The sequence below is a fragment of the Sitophilus oryzae genome, unplaced genomic scaffold, assembly GCF_002938485.1.
Source record: "Sitophilus oryzae breed Bouriz unplaced genomic scaffold, Soryzae_2.0 scaffold_706_pilon_pilon, whole genome shotgun sequence".
In the NCBI taxonomy this organism is placed as follows: domain Eukaryota; kingdom Metazoa; phylum Arthropoda; class Insecta; order Coleoptera; family Curculionidae; genus Sitophilus; species Sitophilus oryzae.
The window spans coordinates 423,111-436,161 of record NW_022147314.1 but is presented as its reverse complement, the minus strand read 5'-3'; the positions used below and the strand labels follow the sequence as shown (position 1 = coordinate 436,161).

The 13,051-nt window shown below is 33.5% G+C and overlaps 1 protein-coding gene across 3 annotated transcripts in view; it reads left to right on the top strand.

Annotated features, from left to right (window-relative positions):
• Positions 1–12,243, top strand: part of LOC115888295 (calexcitin-1) — a 233,935-nt gene extending 221,692 nt beyond the window's left edge. For all 3 annotated transcript variants that reach the window (XM_030907974.1, XM_030907973.1, XM_030907972.1), the window contains exons 5-6: positions 627–839; positions 11,895–12,243. In XM_030907974.1, coding sequence (XP_030763834.1) covers positions 627–839; positions 11,895–12,005 — 324 coding nt within the window. In that variant the 3' untranslated portion in view covers positions 12,006–12,243. The remainder of the gene's footprint in view (positions 1–626; positions 840–11,894) is intronic.
• Positions 12,244–13,051: the final 808 nt, after the last annotated feature.

Sequence of the window (13,051 nt, the reverse complement as noted above, 5' to 3'; positions counted from 1 at the left end):
CACGTCTACCCTACATCATAGTTTTACATTTTATAAATAAAATTAGAACGGCACTGATAAAACGGAATTTAAGTCGGCCATATTTGAGTCCCATCGTGGACCTAAGATTTTTGATAGGCTCCTTCCTTAAGGTGCGTATTCATTATCCGAACGAACGAACGAACGAACGAATGAAAGTGCGGTATATTTAGACGGGGACCGAACGCATGCGGCCGTTCGTTCGTTCGTTCGCTCGACCATCCGTTTTGAGTCGGTACATCAAAGGCGTTCGCCAACAAATGCCCCCGGTCTTCTCGTGCGGTCCTATCGTGCGGTCCCCGTCCATACCACTAGCGAACATTCGTTCGTTCGTTCGTTCGTGCGGATAATGAATACGCACCTAATCTTCTTATTCAAAGCATGTTACAATTTCAAATAAATCATATCCAAAAATGTCAAAAGTTGACATATGATATGTTATTCTATTCAGAGTGTCATTTTCTATCGAACAGAGTAAAAAAATACCGTGGACGTCATTTTAAAATCAAAAATTGTAATTATATTTTTGTTAACGTAATATTTTCTTTATGAAACCGACTTAATTAATTTAAACTAACTTAACTAAATTAAAATTAACAATTTTCTAGGTCAGTGTTGAGGAATGGGCCTCGATGTGGGACGAGTACGCGAAGAATCCCGGCAACGCCCTCGACTGGCAGAACCAGTACCAGCGGTTCATGTTCGACCTGGAGGACGCCAGTGGCGACGGCTCCATCGACGTGGAAGAGTTTACCAGCGTGTGCTCCTGCTACGGCCTGGAGCCGCAGGAGTGCAGAGAAGCCTTTGCCAAAATTTCAGGGGTAATATATTATAGCTAAGATTCGTTTCACACTATCCGGTTCGCCAGTCAAGTTTTTAACAGGACAAAAACCTGAAGTGGAAATAAGATTATCTTTTTTTGTATATTAAAAGAAATAGTACGTGTTTCTGTATTATGGATATCAAAGCGTAATGATATTATCCCATTAAAAATATACAATGTAAAACATTGCCAAGTCTCGCAACACAATTCTTCTACTATAAAAATTGAGATCCCATGTAAAACCAAGTCAGTTTATTTTATTTAGTCTCTCTTTAAGCACCTATTCAACAATTTTGTTATAAATTGTTAGTATCAGTATTAGTCATCTTTATTTCTGTAATAATTATAATGACTTGGCAATTGCACAACATCATAATTATAAAAGAATAATCTACCATTTCGATTACTAAGTAAATATAAACAGTGCCCTTAAAAATAAAGTTTTTTAGTTAGACTAGATTATCACATCGTGGCGAGTTACTGAGGTAGTTACTCAGAAGCAAAAAAAAACACAACGGAGAAATGTTTGGGCAAATTTAAAGTGTTATATTTTTGTTATTTTTAGCCTCGTTTTTAGCCCTATTTTCATGACTGTTTTAGCAAACTGTATATAATTATATCACCTTTAATTCGTAAACTAAGCCTTTTATACACTTCAGTATTTGGAATATTATACAGTTACATACATACTGCCATTACTCGCTGACGAGTGTTCGACACGCATCAAAAGATGGTCACGCAAGGCGTTTTCTTTCATGAGCTTTTCTGTGACTGAAAAGCCCGATACGTGATGTTATTTGCCTACCGCACTCCGGATATTCAAAAATCTCATTGCTTTGTTGCCTCTTTACTTTTTGGTTGTCGCTGTTAACTGAGTTTACAATTCTTCTCCATTGAGTTCTATTGTGAACTGCTTCTTCCCAATGATTCTGCATGTTAATCCCCTTTAAGTTTTCGTTGAAAATGTCCTTGTACCTTTTGAGTTGTCCACCCGGCCTCCTCTTACCATCTACAAACTAAAAAAAAGTAAGAAGTAAAGCAGAGAAAAAAAAGTAAAGCAGAGATTTCGGTATGCGGTTTTCTTGCATTCTGCATACGTGACGAGCCCATCTTAAGCGGGATTTTGTAACCATGACTTCAATACTCTCGCAGTTAGCATTTTCAAGGACCGATACATTTGAGACATGATGGAACCACCGGATTCTTAAGAGTTGTCTAAGGTGTCTCTGTTGCAACTTGTTTAATGCGTTCATATGTCGGCCGTACGGCCACCCAGGTTTCGCTCCCATATAACATGGTGGGGATTATAATTGCTCGGTACACTGTAAGTTTCGTTTTTGTACTCAAGTCATGATTGTAGAAAACCCTGTCTTTTAATTTCCAGAATGCTCTTGAGGCGCTGCTGATCCTGTGCTGAATTTCAGAGTCGATATTGGCCTTTTCCGAAATCAAACTGCCGAGGTAATTAAATTCCGCTAGATATTCCAATAGTTCTTCCCCGATTTTTATAGCATCGTTATGATCTTCTGGGGGAGTGCACATGATTTTGATTTTGTCAATGTTTAGCTTAAGGCCCAAAGCATCGTATGCCCAGGTATATGTGTTCAACATTTCTTGTAATTGTTCTAACGTGTTTGCAACTAGAGCGCAGTCATCAGCGTATTGAAGTTCTGTGATGAATTTTGTACGGGTTTTTGCCCTGAGTCTTTTAATGTTGAACAGACCGCCGTCATATCTGTATCTAATGCCCAATCCTCTCTCCTGCAGTTTGCTGTCCACTATGATGGAGAGCGCTGTCATGAATATGTTGAATAGGAGAGGCGCTAAAACACATCCCTGCCTAACTCCTGTTATTGTCAGGAAGGGATCGCTTAGTGATCCATGATGTGACACTCTTGACTGGTTGTTGTTATGGAAGCTTTTACACACTGTAAGAAATTTATTGGATACACCGAACTTTTTCATAATTACCCAAAGTGCATATCTGTTCACAAAGTCAAAGGCTTTCGTTAGATCGATGAATGCAACATAAAGTTTAGACTGCTGCTCTTTTACTTTTTCTTGTAGTTGGCGGATGGAAAATATGGAATCGACGGTGCCACGGTTGGTGCGAAAACCCGTTTGCGATTCTGGAAGGATTTTTTCTATATGTGGGTACAGGAGATTTGACATAATTTTTGCAAGAATTTTTCCTCCGATAGCCAATAGTGCCAATAGCCAATAGTAAATAGCCAAGTCCTCCGATAGCCAATTATACAGTTACGGTTAATGGAGGAGTTGTTTTTTTACCCTAACTTTAAAACACCTTGTGCACTAATTTTATGTGTTATTTTCCTAAAATATAATTTTACGGTCAGAACCATGGACTCCTGAGCATTTTTTTTATTCGTGTCAATACAAGCTTTGCTTAAAAAAAAGTTAAGAGCGGAATGTAGTAGTTTTTAAAAGCGAAATGAACTGATCGCGATTATTTTGCAATTTTTTCAATTATCGTTACATTAGATGTAATTTTTTAATATGATGAGATGGTTTTGGTGACTATTGTCGTAACGTCATATTATGCTGCATTGAATACTCTATACTAAATTTAAGAAACAAACGTTAAAGACTAACGATACAGTCGTGATTTTCTGTAATAAACATTAATAGCGATAACAGAACTAACTATATTAAAGAAGAAAACATATGTAATACCTACTCAAGTATACAAACAGGAAAATTGTAAAAAATACCCTAATACTTTGTGTTGTCTCCCTTGACTGCTATAACTACCTGTATACGTCAGTTCATACTGTCATTGAGGCTCCATATACAGTGGTGGCCAAAAGTATGGAAACTTTTTACTTTTTAAAATATCACAGAAAATATTGCTATGCTTAAACCTCTCAGGAATATAAATGAACAGCTTATCAGCAAATAAAAGTATTCCAAAAATTACACAGCGAAAAAAGTTTTTGTAGGAGAACAATAGATTTCTTGTGGCCAAAAGTATGGAAACCATAAATTAATACATTAAAATTATTTAGTTTAAGCTGATAAACGGTACGATTTGCTTCAGATTAATATAAACATCATGCCCAAGTCTAAATATTTCTCTACGAATTTAAAAAATAAAATAGTTGAATTATACAAGAGCGGTTATAAACAAATTCAAATAAGTAAAAATTTAAACATTTTAAAAGGCACCGTTTCGAAAATAATTCGTAAATTTAATAAAACAGGGAACGTTTCAACAGCTTTTAAGTCAGGAAGACCAAGAAAGTTGTGCAACAGGACAATGAAAGTAATGAAGAGAATATCAATGAGAGATCCAAGAAAAACATCCACAGAATTTTCTCGAGAAATGGGTGAAAGGGGAATATCGGTGTCTGCACACGCGGTGAGAAGAAGGTTGGATGACATGGGACTTTTTGGAAGAGTTGCGGTGAAGAAACCACTAATATCAAAGAAAAATAGGATGGCCCGCTTTAAATTTGCTCAAGATCATCTCACCTGGTCTTGTCAGAAATGGAATACTGTACTGTTTAGCGACGAAAGCAAGTTTCAACTGTTTGGTAGTGACGGGAGACGTTATGTCCGAAGACCAAAAGGTACACGGTACAGCCATAAGTACCAGATGCCCACAGTAAAACATGGGGGTGGGAGTATAATGGTATGGGGGTGTTTTTCTCGCTCAGGTGTTGGTCCTCTTGTTAAAATTGATGGGATAATGGACCGTTTTATGTACAAAGACATATTGGAGAATAATATGCTGCCTCATGCTGATGAAGAAATGCCACTCAGATGGTTGTTCCAGCAAGACAATGATCCCAAGCACAAATCTCGGTTTGTTCAAAATTGGTTAAATGAACATAATGTTCCACTAATGGATTGGCCCTCACAGTCTCGGATCTTAACCCCATAGAAAATTTATGGGTCCATTTGGATAGCAAAATTCGAAGCCATTCTATTTCAAATAAAAATGAATTATGGGAAGTGCTAAAAACTGAATGGGCGGCCATTTCCAGTAAAGATTGTACGAGATTGATCGATTCGATGCCACGAAGATGTAGAGAAGTAATTAATTCAAAGGGATATTCCACTAAATATTAGTAATTTTTATATTATCTTGAATTTTAATAAACATTCTTCTTAAGTTTCCATACTTATGACCAAGAAAATATTCATAATTTTATATATATTTTTTGATAGCTGTAATTTTTTATTTAAATGTATTAGGTTTTGTAGGAAATTATTTGTAGGTCACGATTATATAAGTCGTTTTATTTCATATTTTAATTTCTCAGCATAAATGACAAATTAAAAAAGTTTCCATACTTTTGGCCACCACTGTATCATATTGTGTTATGCTTCCCCATTCTTCTTTAAGAACCAAGCGAAGTTCATTTAATGAAGCTGGTACCGCTTCGCGATCTCTAAACCTCCTGCCAATCATTTCCCAAACGTCGAACATGATAGGCAATTTATATTGAAAAATAACTTCAAAAACTTGATCTTGCTAAAAAAAATCATGAAAATAGGGCTAAAAATAATAAAAATATAACACTTTGACTAAAAACTAAAAATTTGACCAAAGATTTCTCCGTTGCGTTTTTTTTGCATCTGAGTGTGTAATAACAAAAGTAATTCTAATTTAGTTAGACTGGATCGTAGAAATCTCTAGTAAACCTGAAATCTCTTATTGTATTAAAACTTTTTACTTCAACTTCAATTACTTCAACGACACCCAGAGACTTAAGTTTACTAAACACTGATTAGGTATACTTACGATTCTCTCCAGAAACCCGAGACTATCTCCCCCGTTCAAAATTTCTCCAATTCTTGGCAGTCGAAATGCGAAATATTAGATAACGATGTTACACGAAACACGTCCTATAAGGTGCATTAAGGCCGCTTCTGCACCAGTCCGCACGCCCTCTCGGGGCAATAACTGATCTTTAATATACAATGTGTCCTACTTACCTTGGACGCCAGCCAGTATTTTATCCGTTCCCGGGCGAATTTGTCTGTTATTCGGCATCCATAGGAGCCACCGCTTTCTGGATATAAATTTTAATGCGGGTCATAGACGTGCGATACGTGCTCTCCTGTGGGAGCCTTTAGCGGGGACGTTTTAGAAACGTATTGCTAAGTACTTGTAGCAAAATGAGATTGTTTCTGTCGCCAATAGTATGAGGACAGATTCAATAAACAAAAGAGCTTCGAAGTTAAGAAGATTAAACTCTGTGTTAGAAATAGATAAAAGTATGATTAGCTATACTTATACAGGGTGTTTCAAAAAACAGGTGCCATCTCTCGTGGGGAGATTCCTCACGTAAAATTAAGAGTTATTTTTATATCAGTATAGGTCCTATTCTGCTCTATTTCGTAGCTACAGGGGGTTAAAATTTTAATTTGTTTTTTTTTCGATTTATTATAATTTTCTTTCTAGTGCTCTTAGAGATTTGAATAAAATTTTGAGGGTAAAAGTTGCAATAAGTGCGACATATTTTAATGCTGAGGAATCGCCGACATATTGACCATGGACGTGCATCTCGGTCATCACTAGAATATTTTTATAAAAAAATATGTGCACCACTGCAAAAGTTGTCTTTTGATATTTTCTTGGTTTTGGTCTCCTTGATAAGGTAAACGCAATTTTATTAATTTTCCTTAATAGAATTGTAATAGCAACCTTTAAATTTTTTAATGTCTTTAACTGGCCGAACTTATAGACTATATAGAGGGTGTTTCAAAAAACATGTGCCGTCTCTCGTGGGGAGATTCCTCACGTAAAAATAAGATTTATTTTTCATATCAATATAGGTCCGATTCTGCTTCGTTTCGTAGTTACAGGGTGTTAAAGTCTTAATAACCTTTCGATTTATTATAATGTTCTTCCAAGTACTTTTAGCGATTCGAATGAAATTTTGAGGGTAAAAATTACTATAAGTCCTACATATTTTAATGCTAAAAAAGTGTTGAAAAATTCATCAGGGACGTTCATATCGGTTATCACCGAGGTTATCACTGGAATATTTTTCAAAAAAACATGTGCGCTACTGACTTTTTTCTTTTGATATCAAAATTGTGAAGGTCGTTTAATGCCAATTAAATATATCTCTTGATATTTTGTCCAATTCGGCCTCCTTGATGAGATAAACGCAATTTTATTAATCACAATTAATAAAATTAAAATAAAAATAAAAAAGTAATAAATTTTATTTTTACCTAATTTATTATTAAATATTATTACTATTAGATTTTATTACTGTTACTCCAACATACAGCAGTTTCAAATAAAAAAATAATGGTATTTAAGATAATAACAAAAAACCTTTTTGAAAATTTTAAAAATTTTAACATCCTGTAACTCTAAAACTATGCATTTCTATACCCATGTTTATAGGAACTTTTTTTCATATTTTTTGAGGAGGAATTTATTTAGTTCAATGCTACGTTAAGGGTGATAATAGTTATTGGAAAATGTGATACTTTAACAACAAAAATATGACGTTAATCAAAATTAATAATAACCATCTATCACAGAATGAGAATATCAAATCGAAATTGTATTATCATAGAAACGTGTTTCAATTTTTATGACCTTTTGACTAGGATTTTTAGGACTAGAAAAAAATCAACTATATTTTCATGGCTTTTTTAATTTTCTCTAAAACAGTATGGAAATTTGGAAAAATATAAACAAGATTAACCATTTTAGAACTAGCAAATTTTTTTATGAAGAATGTATTTTTCTCAAAATGTCAATAATAAAAAAGGTTTTCCTCTTGTAAAAACAATCCGGGGACTTACTGTAGATATAGAATCAAACTTTGGAAAAAGTGCATCCGACATAATTATATTTCAACCTATATTAAAAACAAATTAAAAGAAGCTTTTAAGAATAGCCAAAAGATATGGAATGTCGTAGATCAAAGAAAGCTTTGAAAAGCATTTCGTAACTTCGTTCGGACATTTGCGCCAATTGGTTTGTGCAAAAGAAGATCGAGTTAACGACACTAATAACGGTAACGGAAAATCGAAGGACTCATTTCTATTTTTAAAAAGGAAATAACAAGTTTAGTTGATACCGTATATAACGTAAGCCTAGATGTGTTTTTTTAGCAAAAAATGGAGTTGTAACAAAAAGTACTAATTAAAGATATACAGATAAATAATTTTCTGATTCTAAAATTTATCATTACCTAACTTCCTCTTTGGCAGCTTAAGTTTAATCATTCTTCCAGGAAAAATACGTCGATCCGTTCTGTAGCTACGAGGCATACGTAAGGGGGCAAACGAAATCCTCTATTTTAGATAATATTACTTACTTATACAAAAATTTCAAAAATACCCTATATTTTTTTTAATGTTTTTTTCCACGCAAATGAGACATAATCTTTATAAAAATTAAAAAATTAAGAAGATAAAGAATAAAAAATCAAGCAACTATTTACTGCACTATTCTCCCAGCTCGGTCTGCTACCGTTTTAATCGATGTTTCCACGCATGATCTAATTTTTTTACAAGAAACAACCAAAAGTGCCAACAACCAAAAATATCTGACACAACTTTCAGTTCAAACTCATTACTCAACTCAAATACACTCAGATTTTTTAAAGTGTTATATTTTTTCTTATTTTTAGCCCTATTTTCAGGAGTTTTTTAGCAAGCTCTCTATAATTATATCAACTTTAATTCGTAATATTTGGCTTAATATACAGAGGGTTAAATGAGGGGTTGTGTGTTTACCTTAACTTTAAAACGCCCTGTGCAATAATTTAGTGTGAAAAATTTTCCTAAAATATAATTTAACGGTCAGAACCATGTATCCTGAGCATTTTGTTTTTTGGATCATGTCAATACATGCCTTGGTTAATTTTTAAGAGCGAAATAAACTTGCACCAATACCTAATTTGCAATTTTTTCAATTATCCTTTCTTTTTGAAGATATTTTTCAATATGACAAGGCGGCTTTGGTGATTATTGTGGACTACCCTTGTCAATATATTAAATAAATAAATAAATGCCGTTACTGTCAAAACAATTTTCAATTTGTAGACAAAGGTAAACTAAACAAACAAAGTAAACAAACAAGGTACACAAACAAACAAACAAAACATAATACAAAACATTATACAAATAATATTGTCACTTATAATATCACAAGAGCTTAAATTATTTTCGGAAATTTTTTTGAGGGCACGAATATTTTGAAAATTATCCCGAGTCGAAGACGAGGGATAATTTTCCTAAAATATTCGTGCCCGAAAGAAAATTTCCAGGAATAATTTAAGCTTGCGTGGTATTCGGTAAGAAAATTTCACACCTAAATTTGAAAAAAAATATATTAATAACATGACATTTTAAAATAATTTCAATTTGTTAAGTTGGCCAAGGTATTGCTAAAACTCAAATGGGTAATATTTCAATATATAGACATTGTAGTTCATACACATTATGATTGTAGATCTTATGTTTACCTTTTCAACTGTCAAAAAATTTCCACTAAAGTTTCGTGGCGCCTCGAAAAAATTTCCGGAAATTTTTTCAGTTGCCATGGTAACTAGTCAACATTAAAGCATGTTATTGGTTGAAAAGTAGAGGTGTGAAATTTTCAGTCTTATAGTTTAAAATAAACATTTATAAATGTTTACAATGTCAAAGAACAAAAAAATAAAAATAATATTCAAAAATATTTAGTTAGTTTATAGTAAATATCAATGACCTCTAAATAAATTTATTTCGATATCTTTCGTAAATATAGCAATAGCAAACATTAGACCAGTGTTTACAAGATCAAATTCGATTTTTAAAATATAATTCATTTACGGCGTAGAAAGCCTTGTCTAGTAAATAAGAGTTCAATGCTTTGCGAAATGAAAAAAATGATGTTATGGATTTGATTTCAAATGGCAGGTGATTGTGCATTTTTTTCGAGTTGTATAATATTGAACTTTTAACTCTGAGCGTGGGGTAAGTAGATAAAGATCTTGCTCCGCGTTCCTGAATGGATAAGTGTGAGATGACCTTTCTTGAGAAGCTGATACATGTTTACGTATTAGGCAAACGGATTCAAATATAAATAAGGAAGGAAGAGTCAATATTTTTAATTCTTTAAAAAAGTCCCGGCCATGAGTTCTGCTGTTTAGTCCCAGTGAATATCGAACAGCTCTCTTCTGGAGCCTGAAAATGCGGTCAAATTGAGTCGCACGACACGTACCCCAGAATGGAAGGACATACCTGAGGTGCGACTCAAAAAGTGCATAATAAACAGTTCTAGCCACTGACAAGTTAAGCTCCTTAGTAACAGACCTTAATGCAAAACAGGCAGAGCTCAATTTTTTCGACAAAGCTTCGATATGTATGTCCCATTTCAGAGAATTGTCTACAACAAGCCCTAAGAATTTTACAGATTTTACGACGTCAATGGTGGTGTTGTTAAGTACAAAAAGCTACAGCGAGTTTTATACGACAAAGCTTTAGTTTTATAAATGTTGAGTCTCAGGAGGTTCGAATCGCACCAAGATTTAATGGTGATTAAGTCATTTGATATAATCCTATGGAGTGCCGTGATGTCCTTGTTGCTCCAAGTGAAGCTAGTGTCGTCCGCAAAAAGACATATTTTGCCACTGATGTTTATGTTAGCAATGTCGTTAATAAAAAGAAGAAACAAAATAGGGCCTAGTACTGAGCCTTGTGGTACTCCACATTCTATTGGCTTGCTAGAAGACAACGTGGTATCCACCCTCACAAGTTGGCTTTTGTTATACGACTTAAACCATTCGAGAGATGACCCCCTGCACCTATAGTGCTGCAGTTTATTAATTAGGATCTTATGATTTACACAATCGAACGCCTTAGAAAAATCACAGAAAATTGTTGCTGTAGAATGATGGTTATTTGGCTGGAGTAAACTTTATTAAGGAGGGAAAACATAGCGTCATTTGTAGCCTTGTTGCTTAGAAATCCAAATTGATATTCAGTAAGCATTTTGTACTTAAACAGAAAAGATACCAGCCTTCTTTTAACCAACTTTTCTATGATCTTAAATAGCGTTGGAAGGAGTGCAATTGGGCGATAGTTAGAAGCTTCATCTTTGTCTCCTCCTTTATGCAGAGGAATGATTATTGCCGTCTTAAGACATTTTGGAAAAATACCATTTTGGAATGACACGTTTATTAAAGTAGTTAGGTGATTCAGAGTGCTTTCTGGTAGATTCGAAAATATTTTTAAAGTTAGCCCGTCGGTCCCAGAAGAGGATTTATTTTTGATGATAAAATGAGTTATTCATAATCAAGGGTATTACTATGAACTGCCCATTATAATCGACGTTTGGAAAATGCTTGGCAGGAGGTTTAGGGGTCGCGAAGCGGTGCCAGCTTCATTGAATGAACTTCGCCTGGTTCTTAACGAAGAATGGGAAAGCATAAAGTAATATGATATATGCAGCCTCAATGACAGTATGCACTGACGTATACAGGCAGTTGTAGTTTATTAAAACCAAGACTGTATCGTTAATCTTTAACTTTTTTTTTAATTTAGTATAGTAATAAATTTTTTTTTAGTTTAGTATTCAATGCAGAAATGTGACGTTACAATGGCCACCAAAAAAAAGAAGTAATGAAATTGAAAGTAATGATAATTGAAAAAATTGCAAATTGATTGTGATCAGTTCATTTCGCTCTTAAAAATTAACCAAACCAGGTATTGACTGAATCAAAAAACAAAATGCTTAGGAGTCATGGTTCTGACCGTAAAATTATATTTTAGGAAAATTTACACACGAAATTATTGCACACGGTGTTTTAAAGTTAAGGTAAAAAACAACCCCTCGATTAATCCTGTATAATATACCAAATACTAGAGTTTATAAAAACCTTAATTTACGAGTTAATGTTGATATATTTATATACAGTTTGCTAAAAAATAATGAAAATAGGGCTGAAAATAATAAAAATATAACACTTTAAATTTGACCAAAATTTTCTGCGTTGCGTTTTTTTTTTCATCTGACTTTAGTAACACAACCATTTCCAAATATTAATTTACTTTAATTCTTTTTACACAGGGACAGAAGGAAGTGAACTTTCAACAATTTCAGTCGCTGTGGCAACAGTTCTTCGTGTCGGAAAATCCATCCGATCCAGGAAACTTCATCTTTGGGAAAACTAAGTTTTAAAGAAGCTGAAACAACACTGGACCCTTCTATTCCTTCCCTTCCTTCATAACCTCCTTCAAAAATTCAAAAAAAAATATATAAGTATTATTCTACTCGTTATAATGATTGTATACTTATAATTATAATGTTCTTACATATCTTATAGGTGTACCGAAATAATAATTGTTAGACAACTTTTTGGTGATGGTGTTTATATCTATATTATTATCATTTTTCAAATATAGAACTTTTGGTTGTATTTTTTTTCTTTTTTTTATGTGCTTTGTCGTCATTCTGTGTCATTGTACCTATCCTCATGTTCACCGTCACTAAAAACATATACAAAAAAGTGATGGTGGGCATTTTTTTGTAAACATGTCAATTTCTTAAGTGTCTGTGCTAAAGAATAAACCTTATACATTTGTCACTTAAATTATAAAAAAAATACTATATGCCAGTAGAAACTATATTAGGAACATAACTTTTTCTATGTTAAGTTAGAACTATACCATTTCTTACAGAAAATAAAATAACGTTAAATATATTAAATAAATAATAAATTAACGATTGATAAAATATCTTTTAATGCTTCCAAATGGGAGTAATTTATTTTCGAATAAAGATTTGAAATTCGTTCAAGTTTTAGTAGTATTTTTAATGAAAATCCGCATTATATTAATTAAATATGACAGAATCACTGAAACACATAACTATTCAATTTATTTTACAAACTTTTATGTAAAAGATGGATTAACACAACTTTTTGTAGAAAATCTTCTTCTTCTTCTTCTTTTACTTATTTGAGATCTTTCGATCTGTTAATTTTAAGGTTGCCTCTGTAGGAGTTCTTGGGAGATGGACTGTCAACTGTCTTTCCATCTTTTTGGAGGTCTTCCCGGCTGTCTCTTACCCATGGGTTTCCCTTCAAGGGCTATGTGTGGTAGCCTGTTTTCTTTCATGCGTTTTACGTGTGCGAAGCATTGTCTTTTTCTTTGCCTACCCCATCTCACTACGTCCTGTATTCCACATTGTTGTCTGATATTTGTGTTTCTAATTCTGTCTCTTCT